Source organism: Tiliqua scincoides, chromosome 2 (genome assembly GCF_035046505.1).
Source record: "Tiliqua scincoides isolate rTilSci1 chromosome 2, rTilSci1.hap2, whole genome shotgun sequence".
NCBI classification, from domain to species: Eukaryota; Metazoa; Chordata; class Lepidosauria; order Squamata; family Scincidae; genus Tiliqua; species Tiliqua scincoides.
The window spans coordinates 219,588,021-219,614,651 of record NC_089822.1 but is presented as its reverse complement, the minus strand read 5'-3'; the positions used below and the strand labels follow the sequence as shown (position 1 = coordinate 219,614,651).

Genomic DNA, 26,631 nt, shown 5'->3' with positions numbered 1-26,631 from the left:
GAGAGAAATGTGAGTGGTTTCCTTTTTTATTTTAAGAATGAAAAAAACACAAAAACATTACACAACACCACACAATAAACAAAACAATAAAAACATACACATACATTTGGGGGTGCAGAATATCATGTCACTTTAATTAATATATCATTGCATATATATTAGCTGATTTCCCCAGCTTGTATGTTTGTGATAGCAAGTGAGAGTTTTAAAGTCTAAGTAGAAAATGAAAGGAAGTGGTAGGAAGGTTTAGAGCCTTGACTGAAGTGTTGAACTACTTGAACTAAGTGTTGCAATGGTAAACTGGCCACATGAGACAAAAACAAAATGAGATTTTAGAGTGCTGAGGAAGATGGTCAAACAAGAGCAGGATACTAGGATCACTACCAAATGTGACTAGGATTATTGTACCAACTTAAAGACTTTCAGTTGTCTTTTATGATAAAGAGTAAGCAAACAAGTAGACAGTTATCTCTACAAAACTATTATGGTAAAAAGTCTTAGCCCCCCTGAATGTAAAAAGTTGTCTTGGGGTCTCAGTGTAGATGGATATCTCTTTAAAACTTTTAATATATATATTGATAATTAAGTTGCTTACTTGAAATTCTGTGTGGTTTTTCCTTATATTTATTTTTAATGCAGTACATACAGTTGAACAGAAAAATGCAAATACTTCAGAACTTCAGGAAACTCATGTGGTTATGCCAGAACTTACAAGATTTATTCAGTCACTACATTATGCTTATCTTCATTCTCGTAAAGACTCTAAATCAGACTTGAATACAGTGGTGGAAAAATATATAAATGAGTATTTGAAACGATACAGTAAACATAAGGAGTTTTTTTTACATCAGTATAAACCATCTTTGGATGAGAGAAGGCAATTGTATACTGCACCAAGAATCAAATCCCACCTTGACACCTCTTTGCATGCCTACATTTTTGGTTCTAAAGCCTACCAGATTCCTGTTTCCAAAGCAAAAAAACTAATTGAGGGGAATCGAAAACCTCAGCAGTTCAGTCCTGTTTCAGATTACGAAGTCCCGGAAGAAGAATCTGACTACACAAAGAGAAAAGCTGGAAAAAGAAATGGTTCTAAATGTGAAACTGTAGCTGCCAAAAGGAAACCTTCTCATCCTAGAGATTATGATGAAGAAAGAATCAAAGAACTGATTAATTTAATTCAGTGTAAGAAGAAAAATGTAGATAGAGATTCTGATACAGAAGAAGACAGCAGAAACAAAAGCAGACTCAAACGAAAGTTGGAAAGTAGTATAGAGAGCCCACAAAAACACATAAAAATAAGCGACTCTTCAGAAAGTGCTTTTCAGAATGAAGGTAAGAGGTTTTACCCCACTACTGTTCTTTGAAAAAATGGCCAGTTTTTTTCTCATCTGTTTCCTTGCCAGCTGTTTCAGGAATTTGCTGTTTTGTCATTACAATAATAGCACAGCTAGAAGTATATAATCAGTGTAGATGTGACTTTCATAAACAGCTAGTTTTATCAGATACCATCTAATGTTTGTGTGTGAGAGCTTGCATTTTGAATGTTTGCTATTTGCATAAATAACACCATGTGCAGTTTTGAGGCACAGAGCTTTCTTCCAGTTTTGCTGGGGTAAGGAATCAACAGCACTGAAGCAGTTGGCCGTTTGTCAGTTGAGTAGAAGAAAGGAACTGGAGTCTAAGGGAGATGGAGGTTTATTCAATTCTTAATTAACCCCATGGCTCAGTTCTAGAATTAGTTTTCTGTGCCTGGACTCATTCCTGACACAGAAATAGAAGCAATTCAATGTCTGTGCAATGCACATTTCCACTCACCCATGAGTCACCTCAAGCAGACTGCTATCAGCAGTGATTAGGGAAGTTATTTTGCATCTCAGGAGTTCTGATTTCTAAGCACACTTGAACCCCTTAGAAATTAAGTAGGCAGTTTAATTCCAGAGTTATACTGTGCCTTGCCAACTTTCAGCCCCTATGCCAGTTTAAAAAGATATACCAGTGCATTGGGGAAAATTCCTGACCTATGTTTGTGGGTAACACCTATGCTGACCCTGACTGTTCATTGGAAGGACAGATTTTGAAGCTTAAGTACTTTGGTCATCTCATGAGAAGGGAAGTTTCTTTAGAAAAGACCCTGATGCTGGGAAAAATTGAAGGCAAAAGGAGAAGGGGCGGCACAGGATGAGATGGTTAGATTGCCTCTGTGACACTATGAGCATGAATTTGAACAAATTCCAGAAGTTATTGGTAGACAGGGGGGCTTGGTGTGCTATGATCTATGGGATCACAAAGATTTGTACAACTTAACAACTGAACAACACCTATGCAGGTGCATAGGGTTGAGGGAGGGGTGTAAACATAACAGACTGATGCTTATTCAACAGAATACTATCCCTTTGTTGTGCCAATATAGCCTTTTTTTCCAGCGGCCTCAAATTGTTTTATAGTCTGGAAAGTAGGGGCACCTTCCCTATGAGGACAGGCTACAGTGTTTGGGCCTGTTCAGTCTAGAAATGAGGCGCCTGAGGTATGATTGAGACATACAAATCATGCAGGGGATGGACAGAGTAGATAGACGCTCTTTTCCCTCTTGCAAAACACCAGAACCAGGGGACATCCACGAAAATTGAGTGTTGGGAGAGTTAGGACAGACAGAAGAAAATATTTCTTTACCCAGTGTGTAATTAGTTTGTGGAACTCTTTGCCACAAGAAGTAGTTGTGGCATCTTGCCTGGATGCCTTTAAGAGGGGATTGGACAGATTTCTGGAGGAGAAGTTCATTACGGGTTACAAGTCATAGTAGGTATGTGCAATCTCTTGGTTTTAGAGGCAGGCTGCCTCTGATTGCCAGATGCAGGGGAGGGCACTAGGTCACAGGTTGTCTTGTGAGCTACCTCAGGCATTTGGTGGACCACTGTGAGATACAGGAAACTGGACGAGATGGGCCCTTGGTCTGATCCAGCGGGGCTATTCTTATGTTCTTATGTCTATATTATATAAACCAGGGACTGATTCAAAGATGGGAGAAAGCTTTCAGTGTATAATTTGTTTTTCTCTCTTGTACCTTGTTCTCAATTCCTAGGGGACAGAACATCAGAATCTCTTCTCAAGGTTATAGCTGATCTTGGTGGACGTGACACTGATTTGAGACAGCAAAACATTTCTGATCCACCTGATACTGATATGTTTCAGGTCTGCAGACTGCTTTCTGAAGCTTTAACTAATCCAGATTCCTCATTGGCAAGAATTAGCAAACTTTTAGCAGAAAACAGTTCACGGCAGCCTACAGCATATGATTTGATTTCACCACAGGTCAAGGAAGAAACTGAGCTTCCTAATACTACATGTATTGAAAATACTCATTTCAAGGATCCCCAAAGCCCAGTCAAGTTGGCAACTGATGCATCTTGTTTACCATATTCTGTTGATGTCCCTACAAGTGAAGCAAATACTGACCACATGCCGCATTTCAAAGTAAGAACCTTTTTAGAATGGTAGAAATAAAGTATTTTTAAAAATCTTCATTGTATACATTTGTGAATATAATTTTTTTTTCAGCATTTGTATCTTTAGACTGTGGATCATGTGTTTAACTGCTACAGTTACTAAATACCTTCAACGTATTTTCAGTTCAATTCTTTTTTTTCTCCTTTGCTCTTTATTTTTAGTTGGTTGCAAAATCATGTCACTTCTCCTTTTGTGTATTACAAAAATGTGGCACTTCTGTTCCATTGACAAAAATTCATTGTAATCTTTTCCCTCTCTTACTGATGCTTTCTGTTCCTTAGCCTCCCATTGTCTTTCCTGGGTTCCATCGCCTCTATCCAGCACTCCACAGCAAAAATCATGCCGCTCTCCCATTGCTCTAATAACATAATGCTCCTCCTTAAAGGCCTACATTAGCTTTCGGTTCGCTCCCACAGCAGTTTTGCATCAGTATTTTCAAAATCCTTAATTTTCCCTCCCCACCCTCTCTCACATTTTGATGCACCCCTGTCTGATCTTCGTTTGTCCAACTCTATCAGCTTAGTTGTCTGGAGGTATTCTGCTTCCTCAAAAGTTTCCTGTTAGTTCTTTCTTGCTTCTTGTTATTGCTTCAAGCTACCTCCTTAATTTTTTTAAAATCAATTACCAAACTCTCCCCTTTATTTGTGAAGCTTTTGAGCCCCCTTCCAGTCTCCGCATTGCATTGTAACTAAGCCTAAGTTAAGTGTCCATGATACAATTGCATTTTTCCTTAATCATTCCATTCATTCAGCACTCCTTCCCATTGTCTTCCTTTTATTTTTAATATGGTTAGCTATACGCTACTGCATATTCTCTCGCTCTGTGCTTTTGTTTAATTAGTAAGTATTCTAGATGCATGGGTCTAGTTCCATTCTTCATTGTGGTAGAGGGCATCTGAAGTTAAAGGGCAAGACGAACGCCCTTGTATGTTTGTATGATGTACCCCTTTTCTTTTGCAGTCTCTATCTGATTCTGAATAGTATCAGCTAACTTTTCCCCCTCCTCCTCACCATCATTGGTTTAGCTAGTGGAAAGGTGTGAGGCAGGTCAACACAACACCCCTGAGAACTGTCTAATGGTAGCAAAGGGAGAAGGTAGAGAATTCCCATCCTGCTTGAAAGAAAGGAATTCTCATAATACACACAGATGCAAAAATCTTTACAGGAAGGGTCAAAAGAGGGAATCATTTGGCCCTTCTTGTGCAGTAGGACAGAATTTTGAGCCTCCAGATGGCAGTGTACTTGCTGAATCAATGCACTGGCAGCAAGGCTGACCAGAATGGTGCCAGGAAAAGATATGAAACCCAAAATCATTGGTCCCCACTATACCTGCAGCAAGATGGAGTAGAAGCAAAGGCCTTATTGGGGTTTGCAGTCCATTTTGTTCTTTCACTGGCTGTAAATGGGGTCTTGGTTTAGCATGCTGGGAGCCTAGTATGGATTCTGGCAATTATTCTTTGTCCACTATTTTTTTCCAAGTGCTGTTTATTCATTGCAAGTTTTCGAAGACAGTTTCATAAGAGAAACATGTCCCTAAAAGCAGTGCTTTTCAATTGGTGGTACTACCACCACCTATATTCCTGCTAAAGAGTCCATGCCTGTGCACGGACCCCTGCATGTACTTCAGGGCGGCTCCTCAGCATTTCCATACACATGGTGGTGATGTCAAGCATCATCGCTGGACTTCCGGGACCGCTAATTCTGAACTTGGCTTTGAGCTTTACAGCTCAACTAGTGGCCAAGTACTACTAGTGGTACTTAAGAGCATGGGGGTAGTGATACTTGAAGCCACTGCCATGACAACAGTGTGGTTCTAGAAGCAGCTGGGTCACATGTGCACTAGTAGTCACGATGGTGCCATATAGCTATTTTGAGGAAGGAGAGTGAAGGGGAAGGGGAAGCCATTCACTTGTGCCATCTTTAGTAGCAGTGATAGTACTCATAAAAGTGATAAGATTGTACTAAAAAGTCAAAAGTGTTGCGGGGGAGGGTGGGGAGACCTAATTCAGAAGGGAGGCTGAATAAGAGTTGGGAATGGCCTTCAGAGTTTCCTTCTAGCTGAAGTGAAAAGCTGAAAGTGAAAAAGTCCAATGCTGTAGGTACTCTAACCAACTGCTTCCCCTGGTTGTCTGGTGCCATTTCTTTCTTGTTGCCCCTCACTGAGTGCAAGTAAAACATTGTCATTCTGATGCAAGCCTAACCACAGTTCTGTAGCCCTATTGAACTCACTAGGACATGCTTTTGAGTACACATGCATAGATCTGGGTTGATGATATGTTTTTATAAGTGGTTCACCAATGAACACTTTTGTCTGTGCTGAAATTGGATATACAAGTAAAAACATCTTTATAGAGATTTATAGAGATTAGCATTTTGCCAGTGTAACAATACTTTAAGCAGCATTTTTCAACATTTGTCCTTCACTGTACCACTTTACATGGTCCATTCCTAAAGATTATGTCATCGTCATTGTCATTGCCACTTACTTCCGGATTGGGAGGCCAGATACAATGCAACAAATAGTAAGAGGCTCAGAGCAGACAAGAGGACTGAGCACATGAAAAATGCACACTGGAGCTCTGTTTGCTGGACCAAGCCCCCTACTACTGCTTATCGCATTGCATTGCTGGTCTTGCTGCCAGGCAGCAAGGGTCTGGGGTTCCTGTGAGTACCACCTGACAGTACCTCATGTACCCCCAGTGGTACAAGTACCATTGGTGGAGAAACAGTGCTTTAAAAGCTTTAGCATGATTAAAGTGCAGTTTTTAATCTAAACTACTGTATATTTATTAGGGAACAAGTACTGGAAGTGTAAGTAGCTTTGATGGTTGCAACAGTCCATGTCCTGGCACACCAATTGAACAGAACTATCACAGGCAGCATTCTAGCTCAAATAACACTGGGTCAACTGAAATGCTCTGGAAACTGATTCCAATCACTGGTAAGTAATGCAACTTTATGCATATAAAGTCTAAACATTTGCTCTTTTCTGAGATGTGCTTTTGAAAATAGCAGGGAACTGCATTTCCAGCATTTGAATTTTCTTATCCTCAGGTTATGAAGACCACATTTTGAACCCTTCTCATGTACTGTAGCTGCCTGGCTCTGGGTTTAACTAAGCACCCACATAAGCAATAAATGGTTTGCATTAGATCACTAGCTAGCAGATATACAGTGTAATAAGCTGGAACAGCTCAGTAGGATTTTGTGTCACAGAGTAAAGTTGGAAGAGACACAGGAGGCCATGAAATCCAAGACTGTTTCCTGAAGCAGGACACTCACCATTTAAAACAAGGATGACCAGCTTCTACATTCTTGGGGCCTACTTTTTCTCCAGGCATTGATTGGAAGTAATACCTTGCCATACAAGCTGAATTGCTTCTGGATGGTTTAGGCTCTAGAATAAAGTTGGCATCACCTAGCTCTAGCAGCAGGCACTTCACAATTGCAGATTGTATGTACTCAGTTATGACTGGGGCATTACATACAACATTCAGAGATTGCTACAAACTGTATAATCTCACATCTTGAAAACGTGTTTCTTTATCTTATGAGTGAAATTGGACAAATGTTCTACCATCTATTGATTGAAATTTAGTAGGGCCACTAGAGTCAGAAAATAGCTTCAGGGGCATAATTTCATCTGCAAGTTACCAGTTGGTTGTTTGTGATCCAAAACATTCATGCAAATTCTAGTTGTCTCCTTTTGGAGATCTCATACAAGGATGGCTAAACTTCTTTCTAGGCAGACTCTGTGTCCAACAGCATTGCAATTTGAAGACTCTTTTTGCTGGAGCCTGATTTACTAGGAGTACTTTTGGAGTTCTGTTTATTAACTCTAAAGGATCTATAAATCGGTTTTTCTCAAACTGGTGATCTAGATTTTTAGAACAGCTTTTTCCAAAAGCTCCAAAGATGCTTAAGCTGAACATTGTGAGACAAGCTTATAAGAAAAGAGAGAAATTGTGCAGCTTCTTCTGAGACTTGTTTCTGAAGGATTCTTCTTGTTGTTGCAATTTGTCAGGTGCATTACCTTTTATTGTTCAATCTCATCAATTTAGGTGATTCCTCATCTTTTAAAACATTATTTGAATGCATGAAAATGGATTTGTTTTATTGCAAGCATTATTCTACTTGCTTTTGTTGGTGGCTTCTTTTTTTGTCTTTATAGAAAATGATGTAGCCTGTAGCATTCTTTGTTATGTTGTCTTTTTCACTGAGGAATGAAAAGTCTTTTGATGTGGGTGTGAAAGCAGCAGTGGCATGGTTAGGTAGCTCAAACCTTAGTAAATCAAAAATGCTTAAATATGGGAATTAATAGTCTGCTGTTTCTTGCAGTTTCAATAGATGTAATGGACTTTGGAATTTAAATCTTCTCTTGAATTAAAAGGAGACTCTATGTTATCCAAACAGAAATTAATAACAATCATTGGTTTTATACTCTTGATAGAGTGATAACAATTTTTAAATTGGTGCTGTAGCCCGGAAAGTATGTGGAAGGAAGTACTTTTATAAGTATTGAGAAACTCTAAACTTGCTAACTGCTGCTCTCCCTCAGGAGGGGCAGGAAGAGTTCCTGAGGAGCAACTGAGAAAACATGGAGATAACCACACAGGTGAGAAGGATGGCCTTTATTGCATACACCGTTGCTATCCAGATGACCAAGAAGAAACATTCTTCTTGAATTTTCAGCAAGACAGTGAGGGCCAGATGAGTAGCTTGCTGTGTAGTTGATTGTATTAATCCTCTGAAGTGAGCATCATAAGAATTTCAAACACTTGAGAAATAAAGTAGAGCAGGCAGTTGCATAGCCTTTAATCTTTAGAGTTGACTTTGTGTCTGTAGGGCAGAATATAGGAAAACGATCATTTGGAATAACAAATCCTCCTTTTGAGTACTGATTGTGAGAAAGGCACTAAAATACTTCTATATCTTAATGGGAAGTCAGTGTAATTGACAAAGCTACTTCTAAAAACCAAGGACCACTTTGTAAGTATGAAATGCTATAACAGGCATATAACAGGTGTGTGTCTAATACATGATCCATATATACAAAATTTCTATAAATGGAACAATTTCACTTCAAGCGTACTGTCATGTAACTTCTTGTAGTCTTAAAGGTGTAGTACATAATATTGCTTGGACAAGGTCCCCATTTCTGATGTAAGTCTTAGGTTGTTATAACTCAACATGTCCATGAAAATATGGATGCAGAATAAGCTCTGTTAAGTAGGTTAGATAACTTTCAAAGGCTTTCACTTAAAAGCCCTGTTCAGAAGTAGTGTAACTGTGGGAACTGTCCACAATTATTGCAAATTCTACAGTTATGAATTTCTTGGTAAGCCCCATTTATAAACAGTCTTTAAAACAATGCTCTTCCCAACTGGAGTGTTTTGTCTGCAGCTACTAACACTATACTGGGAGGGGTTCTCCCAGCATCCTTATGGTGAGGATCTCTCAACAAGAGAGGTCATGGAGGTCACGGGGCTCATGGAGGTCATGCATGGTGGGGATGGGGCTTGCTGATATGCTCACACAAACTCTGGAACTTCCACAATTAACAGCACTTCTGAATAGGGCTATAGCTTCACTTTGTTCTTTTATAAGAAATTTGGCTCTAAACTCTGTGTGGGGGTGAATGGGTGGGTCATCTTGGAAGACATTGAAGCTGTTCACCTGGAGTTTTGGGTGGTGGTTGTTTTTCCAAATATAATTCCACCATAGTGTGTTGCAGACTTGCTCTTTGAGAAGATGGGGTGAACAGTAATAAGCAGAGTGACCAGATGGAATGCAGGACAGAGTGCCTATACCTTTACCCATTGTATAGAAGAGATAATTTTGGCAGGTGCAGTTCAATATTGGAAGGGTTTAAAAAGTTGCACCTGCCAAAATTCCCTATTCTTAACAGTGGTTAAAGGTATAGGCACTCTGTCCTGCATTATATCTGGTGGGGGTGGCAGGTGAGGTAGAACTGCCCTGTCATTATCTGTGAAGAAACACTGCAGCTGCTCCGCCTACTTACACCTGAGGAGACGCTCCTTACACCTACTTTCTCAGGTGTAAGTGGGTGGGGTGGCTGTAGTGCTTTTCCATGGACTGTGACGGGGCGGTTCTGGTTCACTTGTGGCCCCTGCACTGCACATCCCTGCTGGGTGCTGTTGTCACTTCCTTACATCAGGCATTCAGAAGTAGGCTGCCTCTAAAACTTGAAGGTTGCATACAGTCATGACTTGTAACTTGCAATGACTTTTCCTACATAAATTTGTCCAAGCTGCTTTAAAAAGCATCTAGGCCAAGTGTCATCACAAAATCCTGTGGCAAGGAGTTTTAAATTAATTACATGCTGAATAAAGAAATGTTTCCTTTTGTCTATTCTAACTCTCCCACCAATTGTAGTGTAATTGCCCTGGTTCTGTAGTGTAATTGCCCACCAATTGCCCTGGTTCTGATGTTGTGTGAGAGGGAAAAGACCTTCCTTGTATTCATCCCATGCATAATTTTATAGGTCTTAACTATGTTCCCCTCAGAAGCTTTCTTTCTAGGTTGGAGAGCCCCAAACATTGTAGCCTAAATGGATAAGCCTTAATCTATTAGCCTTAATACAAAACGAGATAAGATGCAGTAGTGCAGACAAAGTTTATATATTTTGACAAAATGGAATTGCAGGCATACCAGTAGTAGTTGTAAATAAGTGTTTGATATTGGTTGACTAGTATTGTTTCACAAATTTTGATGTTTCCATCATATGACAGCAGTGGGATTATCAAATTGTTTTATTTGAATGCTCAGGAAGAAATAGTTCAGAGGCCTGATTTTTCTTCGTAAGCACAGAAATAAGTTCATTCTCTCTCAAATTGTAAGAAAGGAATAGTTTTTGCTGTCATTTGTAACATACTATTATATTTGGAAGCATTGTTAAGGTATCATTAACATGTGCATATGCAGCATGCTTAATGGTTGTTGACTTAATCATCCTCACAACAGCTCAATGAGGTAGGTTCTTTTATCTTAGAAATGCGGAGCTGAATCTGAAATCTCATCTTTATCTTGGACTTTCCATTGAAATTGATATCTGAATTCTGGTTTATACTTTCTGTTACCAGCATAGTCTAAAGCAGGGGTCTCCAAACTTTTTGGCCAGAGGGCTGCATCAAATATCTGACATGGTGTTGAGGGCTGGAAAAAAAATTTAAATATAAAATTTAAATAGAGATGGAACTTAGATGAGTGAATAAATGAATGAATGGGCTCATTCATTCAACCTCTCTGGCCCTCAGAACACCCTCCAGACACAATCAGAGCACAATTCTGGTCATGTTCAGTTGAGTGGGCCAGAGGCTTTCAGGGGATAAGAAGTTTGCTGCGGGCCGGATAGAGGCTTGCCGCGCGCCACATCTGGGCCCCGGGCCGGGGTTTGGAGTCCCTTATATAATTATAATTGAAGCAGCTTGATTTTCTTACCTAATTTATATGCATCCATGTGTTGAAACGATTTCCTGGAATCTCTATTTTTAGGTGATCATTTTCTAGGGATTTTTTTGCATTGGTTTTTTGAAATTCATAACATAATGGGGTTATTCACCTCATTCTCTCTCCACTATTAATTTGTAACAACACTGGAGTTTGCCATACACTCTAGAAATTATCCCTAGGTTAGGATGTGTGTTCTCAACTTAGAAGTGATGAGAAGTGCCAACAATTTGAATGTTTCTCTGGCATAGCTGTTGTAGTGTCCAAAGAGGAACTTGTGGAGTAGAGATGAGAACTTAACACTTGCATATTTTCTCTTTCCATGTTTCTCTTTGAATATTACAACATTAAAACAACAACAAACATTGAAGGCTTGAGGTGCTTGTGCGTTCAGTACTTTTCATAACATCTAAAACACCTAAGAGAGCAAAGATCACACCTTACAAATAATTGCTGTTAGCTTTCTGTTTACAGTATAAAATTCAATACACCTGATTTGTCTTTTATTGTGTTTAAGTATATTGAATAATGCCTGTGTTGCTGAATTATTGAAGTCCTTGTTTGTCTGATTTAAGATTTGGAAAAGTGTGGAATTACACATCAAAAGCACTGTCTTTTCACCGTCATGTGGTCAGGATTTGAAAGAAAACATGGTGGATCTGTTCCATGGTGGATCTGTTCCAAACATGGTGACTTGTTTCTGATATGCTTGCGTGGTGAACAGTTATTTTTTTTTTTAAACCTGACACACTTTGGCTGATGTGTTGGTTTTTAGATGCTTCTCTTTCTGTAAGCTGCCCTCTAGCTCCAGAAAATGGGTTGTATCCTAAAGAGCTCATGTAGAAAGTATTATGTTGGGCTGTTCCATATGAGGTTGGGCAAGCACATGCAAAAAACATTGTGCTGCAGAGAGGTACTGACAGTTTTTTGTGCAATGCATTAGGCAAGAGCTAAGTCAAGTCAGGATTTTTTTAAATTTCTGTGTGCAGGAAACATGTGCCATCATTTTGTACCCACAAGACTTCTTACACAAGCAGAAGGGTAACTTAGGCTACAGCCCATTTTATTGTTATGCCAGCTACAGTATGTATATGTAGTGAGAAATACTGTAGTGTAATACTGGGGGCGTACTATCGTCCTCCAGACCAGAAATCAGAAGGGGACCTTGAAATGAGGAAACAGATCAGGGAGGTGACAAGGAGGGACAGGGTTTTAATCATGGGGGACTTCAATTATCCTCATATTGACTGGGTCAATTTGTATTCTGGTCACGAAAAGGAGACCGGATTCCTTGACATACTAAATGACTGTGCCTTAGAGCAGCTAGTCATGGAGCCCACCAGAGGACAGGTGAGTCTGGATTTAATATTGTGCGGTACGCAGGACCTGGTTAGAGATGTCAGTGTTACAGAGCCATTGAGGAACAGTGATCATGATGTAATCCGTTTCGACATGCACATCGGGGGAAGAATACCAGGCAAATCTCTCACAAAAACTCTTGACTTCCGACGGGTGGACTTCCCTCAAATGAGGAGGCTGGTTAGAAGGGGGTTGAAAGGGAAGGTAAAAAGAGTCCAATCTCTCCAGAGTGCATGGAGGCTGCTTAAAACAACAGTAATAGAGGCCCAGCAGAAGTGTATACCACATAGGAAGAACACTCTCACATAATACCAGAACCAGGGGACATCCACTAAAATTGAGTGTTGGGCGGGTTAGGACAGACAAAAGAAAATATTTCTTTACTCAGCGCGTGGTCGGTCTGTGGAATTCCTTGCCACAGGATGTGGTGCTGGCGTCTAGCCTAGACGCCTTTAAAAGGGGATTGGATGAGTTTCTGGAGGAAAAATCCATTATGGGGTACAAGCCATGATGTGTATGCGCAACCTCCTGATTTTAGGAATGGGTTAAGTCAGAATGCCAGATGTAGGGGAGAGCACCAGGATGAGGTCTCTTGTTATCTGGTGTGCTCCCTGGGGCATTTGGTGGGCCGCTGTGAGATACAGGAAGCTGGACTAGATGGGCCTATGGCCTGATCCAGTGGGGCTGTTCTTATGTTCTTATGTTCTTATTAAGGGCTCGACTAAGTCCAGGAGGGTGCCTGCATGGCTAACCAGCCAAGTTAGAGAGGCTGTGAAGGGCAAGGAAGCTTCCTTCCGTAAATGGAAGTCTTGCCCTAATGAGGAGAATAAAAAGGAACATAAACTGTGGCAAAAGAAATGTAAGAAGGTGATATGGGAGGCCAAGAGAGACCATGAGGAACACATGGCCAGCAACATTAAGGGGAATAATAAAAGCTTCTTCAAATATGTTAGAAGCAGGAAACCCGCCAGAGAAGCGTTTGGCCCTCTGGATGGTGAGGGAGAGAAAGGGGTGATAAAAGGAGACTTAGAGATGGCAGAGCAATTAAATGAATTCTTTGCATCTGTCTTCACAGCAGAAGACCTCGGGTAGATACCGCTGCCCGAACAGCCCCTCCTAACAGAGGAATTAAGTCAGATAGAGGTTAAAAGAGATGATGTTTCAGACCTCATTGATAAATTAAAGATGAATAAGTCACCAGGCCCTGATGGCATCCACCCAAGAGTTATTAAGGAATTGAAGAATGAAGTTGCTGATCTCTTCACTAAAATATGCAACTTGTCCCTCAAAACGGCCACAGTGCCAGAAGATTGGAGGATAGCAAATGTCATGCCTATCTTTAAAAAGGGAAAGAGGGGGGACTTGGGAAACTATAGGCTGGTCAGCCTAACATCTATACTGGGTAAGATGGTGGAATGCCTCATCAAAGAGAGAATCTCAAAACACATAGACAAACAGGCTTTGCTGAGGGAGAATCAGCACGACATCTGTAAGGGTAAGTCTTGCCTCACAAACCTTATAGAATTCTTTGGAATGGTCAACAGGCATGTGGATGTGGGAGAACCCGTGGATGTTATATATCTGGACTTTCAGAAGGCGTTTGACACGGTCCTTCACCAAAGGCTACTGAAAAAACTCCACAGTCAGGGAATTAGAGGACAGGTCCTCTCATGGATTGAGAACTGGTTGAAGACCAGGAAACAGAGTGGGTGTCAATGGGCAATTTTCACAATGGAGAGAGGTGAAAAGCGGTGTGCCCCAAGGATCTATCCTGGGACCGGTGTTTTTCAACCTCTTCATAAATGACCTGGAGACAGGGTTGAGCAGTGAGGTGGCAAAGTTTGCAAACGACACCAAACTTTTCCGAATGGTGAAGACCAGAAGTGATTGTGAGGAGCGCCAGAAGGATCTCTCCAAACTGGCAGAATGGGCAGCAAAATGGCAGATGCGCTTCAATGTCAGAAAGTGTAAGGTCATGCACGTTGGGGCAAAAAAAATCAAAACTTTAGATATAGGCTGATGGGTTCTGTGACAGATCAGGAGAGAGATCTTGGGGTGGTGGTGGACAGGTCGATGAAAGTGTTGATCCAATGTGTTGACACATGTGTCGGCGGCAGTGAAGAAGGCCAATTCTATGCTTGGGATCATTAGAAAGGTTTTGAGAACAAAACGGCTAATATAATGCCATTGTACAAATCTATGGTAAGGCCACACCTGGAGTATTGTGTCCAGTTCTGGTCGCCACATCTCAAAAAAGACATAGTGGAAATGGAAAAGGTGCAAAAGAGAGCGACTAAGATGATTACTGGGCTGGGGCACCTTCCCTATGAGGAAAGGCTATGGTGTTTGGGCCTCTTCAGCCTAGAAAAGAAATGCCTGAGGGGGACACACGATTGAGACATACAAAATTATGCAGGGGATGGACATAGTGGATAGAGAGATGCTCTTTACACTCTCACATTACACCAGAACCAGGGGACATCCACTAAAATTGAGTGTTGGGAGAGTTAGGACAGACAAAAGAAAATATTTCTTTACTCAGCGTGTGGTTGGTCTGTGGAACTCCTTGCCACAGGATGTGGTGATGGCGTCTGGCCTGGCCTGGCCTGGTCAGTGCCTTTAAAATGGGTTTGGACAAGTTTCTGGAAGAAAAATCTATTATGGGTTACAAGCCATGATGTGTATGTGCAGGCTCCTGATTTTAGAAATGGGCTATGTCAGAATGCCAATGCAAGGGAGGACACCAGAATGAGGTCTCATCTGGTGTGCTCCCTGGGGCATTTGGTGGGCTGCTGTAAGATACAGGAAGCTGGACTAGATGGGCCTATGGGCTGATCCAGTGGGGCTGTTCTTATGTACATGAAATAATTGTATATCTTACCCAGTTTAGCTAGCTAGCACTTCTTCCTTCAGTTATCTTGCATGTGTGTCTAGATTGAGAGTCCCTTGGGGCAGGGACTTATCATCTTTAGTCAAGTGCTGGAAATCATAAAAAAGCAGAACCCAGTCTATTTCAGACTTGCAAGAATAGCAGGCTGGTCAGGCAGTGGCTGCTTCTTGCAACCTCTTCTGCTGAGACAACAAAGAGCAGCCATTGCCTCCAGCACACTGGGCAGATTGGATTTTTCCTCCCTCCCCCCCTCCAGCATTGGCTCTGGTGTCCAATGACTCTGCCTCTACTTCCCCGAGTATGCCCAGAGATACCAGACTGAAGTTTACATGGCAATAGGGACTTGGCAGGAAGTGAAAAGAATGCTGTCTGACTACTCTTGTTTTCCTTGTCCCTGAGAGAAGAATAGAAACCTGTGGTCCAGTCTCAAGAGCAAAAAGTCTGGGAGAGAGAAAAGAAGCAACCATAATTAACTAAGATAAAAGAAAGATTGAAGATGAAGAATTGGTGTGGTGGCAAATGGTTACGTCTCCGTGCCATGGTACCAATTCAAATTGAAGACCTCAACTATTGCCCTTTGAGAGAGAAAAACAAGAGTACCAGTCATATAATTCCTACATAATACATGGTTTGATCCTGAAGTACTCAAATTTTCTGTAAAAGCTGCCTTAAAAGGTCTGGGCACCTCATACAGAGACGCAGGGAAAATAGTTTGCATAAATTTCTTCAAGCACAATTTTGCTTCCTTCATGGTAATGGACTTGCAGGCCAGACCAAAACCCCTCTGAACCTTGTCTCCTGTCTTCTCTCCATGCTTTGACCCTGAGGTAGTGAGAGAGCACATTGGGGTAGGATCCAAAGGAGGTGATTGACAAAGGGCATACAATGCATTGCCAAGGTTATAGGCAGAGAAATAGGCCCTGTCGGAGAAGTAAAGCCTGTCATCCCACTGCTGTTTTGCAATTCAGTGAAACATTCTTTAATCAACTTAAATTTATAACACTTGAATTTAAGAGTTCTGAAGAAGTATGCATATAGTATTTTTATGCCTGTTGCATGCATGATGTATAGAAACTATTGTAGAAGAAGCAAAAATCATTTTTGAAAAGTGCCTTGGATTTATTGGTGGCAGATTGTTCAGTAAATCACAATGTCTGATTGGGTTAGTTGACTGACTAAACATTGTAGTATTATAAATAGGAGTGTCTGGAGGAGGGATTTTTTTCAAAATTTCTTGATTAAAATTAGAAATTGTGGTGTCTTGCTTTTATCCTAATTCTTATTCAAAATTGTATAAATAGCGCAATAAGCATTTCAACTGTGAACTCTGCATCATTTTAGACTGTTGTCAAATGTGTACATATTGATTAGTTTTTCAATCTTCTCAAAAGTGCAGCACCACATGCACAAACATACCTTTTTTAAAAAAATCACAGTATTCCCCCCCCCCCCCCTTTGCATCCCAGAATGGAATGTGCAAAAAAGCCTGCAGAACAGGTTAAGGTGCAGTGCAATTCAGAAAAAATAAAATCAGAGAAAGGTTTCACTGAGCCTTACTTGGTTTTCCAAGCTTCTCAAAAGTCCAGCACCACACAGACAAGTCCCAGAAAAGGCATTTACAGAGAGTAGCTTGGGGCAGAAGGGAGATCCATATCTGAACAGATTGATCACTTGATCACATACAGATCAGTTTTGAACTCAATTGCCTCACCTCCAGATTAAATACAGTACTGGTACCCTACCTGGGCATAACAGAATGGCAAAAAATTACAGAAAATGAGCAGATGAAGGTGCAGTGAAGTACAGGGTGAAAAAAAATCAGAGAAAACATTACTTGGTTTTCCGAGGTCTCCAAAAGTGCAGAACAACACTGACAACCAGTCATAATGACATAAAATTGGCTCTCACATGAAACTGCCTCAATCACAGTAGGAGTATCCAAAAGCCAAGAAGTCTCTCTAAATGCCTCTGCAAACAGCTGCGGGACAGAAAAGGGTGGGAAGCAGCAGTCAGGAAGAGCAACAACTAAGCCCTAAGGAGCACCTAGGGAGCAATTGCAAATTATGAACCCTGACAAGTGAAGAAAAGCAAAGAGGAAGCAAGGCAGGTTGGAACTGCAGGTTAGCTCTTCTCAGTGACTCTGCTCAGGCATTTGCTTTCTCCCCACTTGCTCTCATCTCTTCCCACCCTCCAGCTGCCACACACACACACACACACACCCTAGCTGCAGATACTTTTACTCAGCCACTGCACCATCAGTGATGCTTCAGGGCCTTGCTGCCTTCCTAAAAACTACTTGAGGATTCCTCCAAAGTAAGCAAAAATGGTATTTCCAGAAATGAGCGGTTTTTCATGTTTTCATGTTTTGATCTTAATGTCATTTTGTAATGTGATTTGATCAGAAATTCTCATTTCGCACTGTTAGCCACAAACACCTTTACTTATAAATAAAATCTAACTAAAGCAATGTTTTTTTTCTGTCCTTAGTGAGTTAGAGGGGAATTACAAATAGCAGATTTAACAGATAAGTCTTAAAGTGTTACCTAGTTTTGCTTGTTGGCAGCTGATAATGGATGGAAGCTTGAAGCAGGCTTCAAGCGAAACGTTCAGTAATTTATAATATTCTGAACTCTGTTTTCATCTCCATGTAGAATAAACATACTGTTGTACTAAACAGCCTGTAGTAAAGCCTTCTTGCACGTTTCCCTTCCAGTTTTTTTTAAATATGGAAACTAATTGTTTCTGAAATCAGCTCAGTGGCAATTTGAGTATTTTCTTTATATATCAACTGTGCTATCAAAAATGTGAAAGAACTCTCTTTTTGGTCTAAGAAGTATCTACTTTTATGACGTGTATGCAAATAGCTTGAAAATATTCTTGAATGATTTTGCCAAATTGTAGTTGTTCTGTTAATAAAATGTATTTCATGTGCCCGCGCTGTTTGTTTTATGATAACAAGCAATTTATACATCTTTGGTTCTTTAATGTTCTCTGTATTAAGTATTAAAATTTTCTTAACATTTCATGGCGGTTAACAGGTATGAGTAACTTGTAAATAGTATCCCTTAGATCAGGGGTGTCCAAATTTTTTGGCAGGAGGGCCCATCTTTCTGACAATGTTTTGGGGGCTAGGAAAAAAGAATTAATTTACATTTAAAATTTGAATTCACATAAACTTACATAAATGAATATATTCGAGATGGAACTTGTATGAATGAATGAAGATCTTGCGATAGCTCAAGCCCTATAAAAGACCTTGAACAAAGCAAGACCAGTCTTTCCTTTGCTGCTGCTGCTGCTTCAGATGTGAAACAGCAAGCAGTGGAGGGAGCCCTCAGCCCAAAGCTTGTGCAAGAGGTCAAACAATCAGCCCTTGCGCTCAGAGTAGTCACATCGGGCCAGTGTGGGCTCTAACAAGTCTCCGGAGGGGCAGAAGCTCATTGGAGACTGGGGGTTCCTGAGGGCCACAAGTGGCCCCCCGGGCTGGGGTTTGGGCACCCCTGCCTTAGATTGTAAGTGATTAGTGATACATTAGGAATATATCATTAGTTTGAAATCTACACTATAAATTGTATGTAAGCAAGTTCAATTAAACATAACCTTCAATGGTTCTATGTATAATGTGCAGTACTGACAAATAGTATTATGCAAAATACTTTTCAGGCTAACATTTGATAGATTTGTGGTTGTCTTTCTGACAGAAAAAGAATCCCCAGAACAAAATTTTTCTGGGTGTTTTTTTTAATACTGTGAAAAACATGTACAGGAAAATGGTGGAACAAAAAATGAAACACGAAAAGCCCCATAACTTCTGTCCCAGCTGCTAAACCAGCAATTGGAATTTGAATTTTAGGACAGCAGTCGAGCACTGTCTGTTAAATAAAAACACTCTGCTGCTAAAATCTCAGCTATAGGGTTATCCATTTGATTTCTGAACCATTAAGATAGAAATGTAAGAAGCTGCCTTCCACTAAGTTGGATGATTGGTCAGTCTGTCTCAGTATTGTCTATGTTGACTAGCAGTAGCTATCCAGGGTGTCAAACAGAGGCCTTTTCTCAACTCTATCTGGAGATGTTAGGGATTCAATCTGAAATCTCTTGTTCTCTGCCATTGATCTAAGATTCCCAAATATCTTCTGGAGTATTTTGATGGGGGAAAACTCTATTATCACAGTTTCTTTTATATACTGTCTTGGGAATAGGATTGCTGGACTGGTGCTGGTGGAGTTTAAGCAGTAGTATAAGGGCATCAGGTGTGTATCCTTAAACCAGTGCTAGGACTCTTGTCTCAAGTTGGTGAACTGCTATTCTGACATAGTACATTTAGGATGTAAGGCAGAAAATAGTTGTCATATAGCATCAAAGTTTAATGTTCAAATAATTTGGGGATTTATTAACTAAATGCAGTTCACCTGAGATTGCTCTGACAGTTCTTTTAATTTGAGTTTTTTGGTGAGTTCAAATACAATATATTAACTCCTCCTGTGTAGGCCTGAAATCTTCAGAAGAATCTCTGGCGTATTCACCACCAAAGGATGCCTCTGAAAATGACCCCCGGGTAATAAACAGGCAAAGAAGTTTTGATAATTTTGCATATTCTGCGTTCTCAGACACGCAGAAGGGAAGACTAGAAGATGGAGTGCATATTGGCCAAGATGAAAAATTTGAAGATCAATATGAATTTGAAGTGAATCACTGTACACCAAATAAACACACTATTAGTGGAGTAATAGAAGCAGTAATATTAAAAGAATACAATCTCTTTACCAGTAAGATTCAGAAGATTTTGCAGCAGAAGAATATAATGTATGTGAGTGGACTATCCAGGCCAGTCCTATCAGCCCAGGAAAGAATCTTGAGACTTTCTGAATATATATGTATTCAGGCATCAGAAATTCCTATCCAGGAATATATAGAGAGACTGAGTGAAAAGCTCAACAATGTTGCTTTGTCATCTTCATGTATCCCGAGTGCACTACTTACTTGCAGTCCTAGACCAGTAGATGATGCAGTTACTGACAGTGCATTACCTGTGCCATCAGAAGAGCCAATACCTGCTGCGAATGATTTTGACGTGGAACAGTTTCCAGAGCCACTGTCTAACAAAATAGTGGGAGCTTCAAGCATTATTGAACAGAATTCTTCTGCGATTTCAGTCACAGGAAAAGAGCAGAGCCCAGCAAAGGCCAATGTAGAGATGAAGTTGACAGCTGATCCATATGTATCTATTGCTGACTCCCTGCCACAACCAGACAAGACGCTCATGTCTGTAGTTAATATGGATGTAATAAACCAAATGAAAAATGAAGTTTATCACAGCATTGTCAAAATTATGAAAGATGTCCAAAAAAACAGAGTGAAATTCTACATTCATGAAGAACAAGAGAGTGCACTCTGTAAGGAAATAAAGGTATGCTTTCCTTTTTTGTGAAATGTGGGGGTGATATATGTAAGTAAGAGTAAATAATGTGTGTGTATCTCAACGTGTACTTGGCAATCCTGTAGTTGCTGAGCACAATTAAAGAAGTGTAAACATGACATTGTGGTTAGTGAGCCATGATGCAAACTGGTATTACTCTGCTGTAATAGGACAGTAGCAAGGTAGACATAGGATATATAATGTTTAGTCATGATTAAGCAAGTTGAAATCGGTGGAACTAAATTTGCAGCACTATCTTGTTCAAAAGCAAGTTCTGTCCAGTTGGTTTGATACAATATCTCTAGTTTAAGATACAATCCAACATTCCTTAAAACAAAAGTAGGAACCTTCATGCTGTGTTTAAAAACTGCTACGTTAAAGCAGAGCCAGGATGGTGTAGTAGTTCAGGAGTTGGACCTGGAATATCTGGTCCAAATGAATCTGGTCCTGGATGACCTTGGATCAGTCGCTGTCACACACTAACCAATCTTACAGGGTTGTTGTGAGGAAAAAAATGGAACTATGTATACTGCCTTGTGCTCCTTGGAGGAAGAGCTGTATAAAAATGTGAAAAATAAAACAATAAAGCATTTTCCTTTCATTACCCATATATTAAGGGACTGTAAGATGAATGTTCCTCTTGAAATTTTGTATGATGCTTGGAAAGGACTGGAAAATGGTTGTTTTGAAATAGCAACATGAAGCTGAAGGCAGAATGGTGTAATTAAAACATGCTCTCTGCAAAGTGTGCTAAGTGATGATCAAGCATAATCTATGCTGTTGCACTAAATAACCTTTAGTGAAGCCTTGCAAGCTTACCTTGTTTCTTAATATGGAAATGAATTTTTCTTGGGATTTTTAAATGAATTCTATTGCTTTAACCATTACTGTGTTTAATTGGTTTAGGAATATCTTATTAAATTAGGCAATACAGATTGTTGTCCTGAGGCGTTCTTGAGAGGAAGAGTTGAGCTGGATAAATTGCTTATAATTATTCAAAATGAAGATATTGCCAGTCTAATTCATAAGGTATGTAAAGGTGATTGTATTTCTGAGTACATCTAACAGTACTATTATTGATGTAGTGTCAGGTTATTTGTGCTACTATGCTCTAGTGATCCAAAGCTGGTACATAAACATAGTAACCAATGTAGAATTCCTAATGGTTATTTATTATTGAAGCCTAACCATATACTTTCTTCAAACAGATTCCACGTTTAGTAGATTTGAAGAAACTCTCGTGTGTCAGTTTTGCTGGTGTTGACAGTTTGGATGATGTGAAAAATCACACCTACAATGAATTATTTGTTTCTGGTGGCTTCATTGTCTCTGATGAATCTGTTCTTAATCTGGAGTTGGTTACAGTTGGTAAGATTTATTTTTTAATATGGCCACAAAAAATATTTCTTAGAAAAATATTTCTATGTGCTCAGACAAGCAAGCACCGGTTAATTTAAAAAAAAAATTCTTTAGTGGTTATGTATTAAAACATTGCTGTGGAATTCTGCTGTACAGGGTAGAACTTCACATCATTTAAAATACCCAAGACTGCGCTCAAGGCGATTTATAACAGAAAAGATCAAAATATCCATTATGAAATGTACATAAAAACAATACTTAAAACCACACTAACCTAAAAACCACATCTAAAATATAAAGGAAAAAAACAGCAGATAAAAACTCCAGCAAACCCCACCAATGTCCTCAACCATCAAAACTCCCTTCCTCCCACCCTACCCACCACTAAAAAATAATAAAAGTTTAGTAGTGACAGATCTGCTTGGGCTGTTCCCTGTGGTGTGCAAGTCAAATCTAAGTGCAGTACAAGATAGGTGCTGCCTACAGGCATACAATGTTAATGATTCAGGTATGCAATAAATATAACTTTATCACTTATTGGTCATTACAATGAACAGGTTGAACTAAACACAGGTCTGGTACAAATGCTTTTTAAATAGAAAAGCAGCTGAAAAATGTCTTAAATATTATATAAGAAAAGCTCTACTGAATCATGCCATAGGCCCATCTAGTCCAGCATCGTGTTGCACACAGTAACCCATTAACTACCATTGGGAAGCCCACAAGCAAGGCAAGAAGTCACATTTTTCTCTTTCACCATTTGTTCTTTGCAGTTGAAATTCATAGGCACCCTGCTACTGAACTCGGAAGTAGTGCCTAGTTGTAGTGACTGGTAGCCATTGATACGCCCATTCTCCATGAATTTGTCTAGTCCCCTTTAAGGCTATCCAAAGCCAGTGGGTTTCTCCACAACTAGTGGCAACAAATGCCATAGATTAACTGTGCATTGTATGAAATAAATACTTCGTTCTCCATTGGACTGTCCATGGTGTGGTCAGTCAGTCTTGAATAGGTAGCTCTTCCTCTCAGGATAGGCAGGTCAGGCAAAAACTTCTTGAGTGGAAGGGCTCTCCAAACTGACCTCATCTCTGGAGGAAGCTGGTTGGGCTTCCTATGTCACTGGCCAGCCATGCAGGCCTGTGCAACCTTCCTTTTGGGGGTGGTGCTCAACTTCTCTAGGTGCAGCCAATGCTCCCTGCAGCCTTTTAGCACCTCATGCCACTGTGTTGCCTCCCTCCTGACCTACCCCTTCACTCCTGGAGGCTTCTCTCTTTCTGTGAAACAGGTTGCAGCATCCATTTTCTATGTGTGCCTAACTGCTGCCCGAGGGCAGGAGAGGGGTTGCAGATGCCGGCTGGACAACTGTAGGCCCCCCCCCCATTCAAGATCAAGTCTGAGAGGGGGCTTGGCTGGAGGAGACCAATTTCATTGGATGACCTGTGGCTCAGGTGTAGTGAAAGATGGTGAAAAACATTCTATTCACTCTCTTCATACCAAGCATAATTCTATAATTCACATCCCCCCCGCAAACTACTTTTTTCAAGCTAAAATATGCCAGGTGTGGATTTTCTTTGTAGAAAAGGTGCTTCAGCTCTGCAATAATTTTAGTTGCCATCCTTTGCACCTTTCCTAGTTCTGCAATGTGCTTGAGGTTTGATAACCAGAACTGTACACAATATTCTTTGGTTTTACCACCCTGAATAGTTCGGTGTCATCTGCAAACTTGATCACTTCAATAACTTCAGGTAATTGTTGAATAGGCTTCCTGTTCTATAAACAGTTACCAGTTCATTAAAGGACCTTTCATCACACTCTGTGACTGCTAAGTTTACTCAAAAACCTTTAATGAGGGACTTGTCACAAGGTGTTTGTAGGTTAGAGTATACAATGTCAAGTGGATAATCACTGTCTACATGGAATTATCAAAGAACTCTAGAAAGTTGAGCCAGGACTTGATATGTACAAAAATTACACTGATTTTCCTTTAGCAAGACTTGTTCTATATGCTCAATAATTTTATGTTTAATTATACTTTCTACCAGTTTTCCCAACCCAGACATTAAGCTGACTTGCTTGTAATTGCCAGATCCCGCCCAGGATCTTTTTAAATATTGCCCTGGCAATTTTAAAATATTGGCTACCTAGCACAGAGTCTAATTTAAAGAACAGGTTAAATATGTTTTTGAGAAGATCAACAATTTCATGTTTGAGTTCCTTAAGAACTAGGGTGGATGCTGTCTAGGTCCAGTGAAATGGTAATTTTTAATTTGTCAGTATGTTCTAGAACCATATCCCTTAGCACTGTTACTTGATTTGATTCTTCAGACTCTCTCCCTATGAATCTCAGGCATGAGTTTCTGCCCTTATTCATCTACGTTCTCTGCAGTCTCCATATACATATACATATACCTTGTTATACATGGATTTTTTATACACAAATGGCTACTGTAAATGAGAAGGAATGAGCTTGATCCCTGGAGAAAGGGAAAAATGCACCCCTTTAAAATGCCGTTCTTACTGTTGTAGAGATTTTGATCTCAACATGATGATAAAGGGCCCTTTAAATTAAAGGAAAACAGGCAGCCAGCTGACAATCCATCAATCCTTCTCCCTCCCTTCCCCCTGTACACATGAAAGAAAGATAGCTTTCTAAGGGCCTGGAGAGAGACTGATTGTTGGATTGTGGTCTTGACTCTATCTTAGTATCACAGAGGTCAGCAAAGCTGTTTTTAAATCACCTGAGCAAAGGAACTTTGTTTTTTAAATTGATCTGCTGTAGTTCAATTTTTGCCATTCAAGTGAGTTCTGGGAACAGAACCCTCTTGAATAATGAGACTCAACCTGTACTCTTTGGCTTCCTTTTCACCTAATGTCCCAGTTGCCTCCCTGGCAAGTTTCCTGTCTTGGGTGTATTTAATGAAATGTGTAGCCATGTGCCCCTTGCATTATTATTATTTTTGTCAGGGAAAGTAGCTGGGAATAGCTGCAGGCTTAGGGGAGTAATGGTTAGTTGTCATGCCCTTTCCTGCAGTCCTCAGTTTAGGGGTAACCAGGCAGAAGGGATCTGTCAGGAGAAACTCTTAGGGGACTACAAAACCACAGGGGGTTTATTATGAATCACATTTCCATAGCACGTGCAAGTGATCAGATATGTAACCCCTACATTACCATTAACAAGGGCTAGGCAGGCAAGGAGTCAAAATATAACTATTTCATTAAAAATCTGAAAGAGAAAGAAATTAACAAATTGAGAATAAGGGGATTGAGAAAAGTATAAATAGTAGGTTGGTGAAAAATGCCTGCACGGAAACAAAAGAGCTTGACCAAATTGCTTGCAATAACAAGTAAAGCCAGTAAAGGGAGCCAAAGTAGAGCAAAGTACACAAAACCCCTACACATTGCTAAAACTGGTGACATTTGCAGGCTGACTTGGAAAAAAATTCCCTAAACATACCTAGCTACAAACAGTTCCTATTACTTGCTGTTTATGGTGTCCCATGAATTGCTGTTCCTTCACTTACTGGAGAATGAATTTTGCCTTCCATGAATCGCGTGTTGCCTTCTCAGCAGAAACACCCACAAGCACCCCTGTGCCTGAACCTAGGTTTGATGATGATGATGATATAGCGTTATCTGCGTTAGCATTAGCCTCAGCGTCCAGCTGTTGACTTGGACAGGTGGACATGTGCCTCCTGATTGGCCACTTCAAAGCTAGCTCATTTGAAGGCTTGGGCACTCCAGTCATAGGGAAGGACCAAATCCACACAGCACCTGTCTTTTGGGAGTGGCATTTTCAGAGATTGTTGCAAGAACTGTTGCTCTTAGATTGCTGAAGCAGCACAGAAGCTTTGACAGATTAGAAGTGTCCCAAAATAAGGAAAAGTGGGGGGACGGGACAGGGACAAGGCATTCATCACATCATCCCTTATTGTTGACTTATATTGTATTTCCCAATATTTCTATTCCTTTTTGTTCTCTTCATTTAGACAAGACTTTTCTGAAGGAAGCTGTCCTTTTATAGCTTTCTCGTCAGCTTTCTTTTTACTGGTCCTCTCATTTTTGGGAAGGGTCATCATCCTCCCCTCTCCCCTTCTAAAGAACAAAGTGTCTTCGTTGGACTTTCTTGAAAACACTTCAATCTATGTATGTGTTCAGTTGGGTAGGAAACAGAAGCTGTAGCAATGTCGATTAGCAATATTAATATCTTGCACTAGGACCTGGGCTCAACATAGGATTAAGTCTAGAGTTGCTTCCCTTCAAGACCAGCTGTTCCAGGGCACAGTCATTTAGTAGAAATTTTCTCTTTGTTATGGCCTGAATGAATATACCCAGGCGGTATGTGAGTAATTGAAGTCACCCATTTCTACAAAACTTCTGCTTTTAGGTGCCTCCCTTATTTCTTTCTCCAAGTCAAGATCACCTTCAGCATTTTGGTCAGGAGGGTGATAGCATATCCCCATTTTTACATTATTCGGAGGGCCTAGTATTATTCACAATGATTTCGCAGAAGTGTCTGATCCCTCTTAGATTTCTAGTTCTTTGATTCTATACCTCTTTTGACATAAAGCAGCATTTCTCAAATGGTGGGTTGGGAACTGCTAGGTGGGTCCCCATTTATTTCCGTGTGT

General features: G+C 40.3%; 1 protein-coding gene across 8 annotated transcripts in view; it reads left to right on the top strand.

Annotated features, from left to right (window-relative positions):
- The window catches only part of TASOR (transcription activation suppressor), a 109,696-nt gene that overhangs the window by 31,891 nt on the left and 51,174 nt on the right, over positions 1 to 26,631 (top strand). For 6 of the 8 annotated variants that reach the window (XR_010793889.1, XR_010793887.1, XR_010793888.1 and 3 more), the window contains exons 14-20: positions 640 to 1,335; positions 3,083 to 3,474; positions 6,300 to 6,447; positions 8,065 to 8,121; positions 19,716 to 20,635; positions 21,551 to 21,673; positions 21,853 to 22,012. Coding sequence is in view for 5 of the 8 variants with exons in the window: in XM_066617553.1 (XP_066473650.1) it covers positions 640 to 1,335; positions 3,083 to 3,474; positions 6,300 to 6,447; positions 8,065 to 8,121; positions 19,716 to 20,635; positions 21,551 to 21,673; positions 21,853 to 22,012 (2,496 nt within the window). In the remaining 3 variants the exon portion in view is untranslated. The remainder of the gene's footprint in view (positions 1 to 639; positions 1,336 to 3,082; positions 3,475 to 6,299; positions 6,448 to 8,064; positions 8,122 to 19,715; positions 20,636 to 21,550; positions 21,674 to 21,852; positions 22,013 to 26,631) is intronic. The other 2 variants (XM_066617555.1, XM_066617554.1) reach the window with 2 other exon arrangements.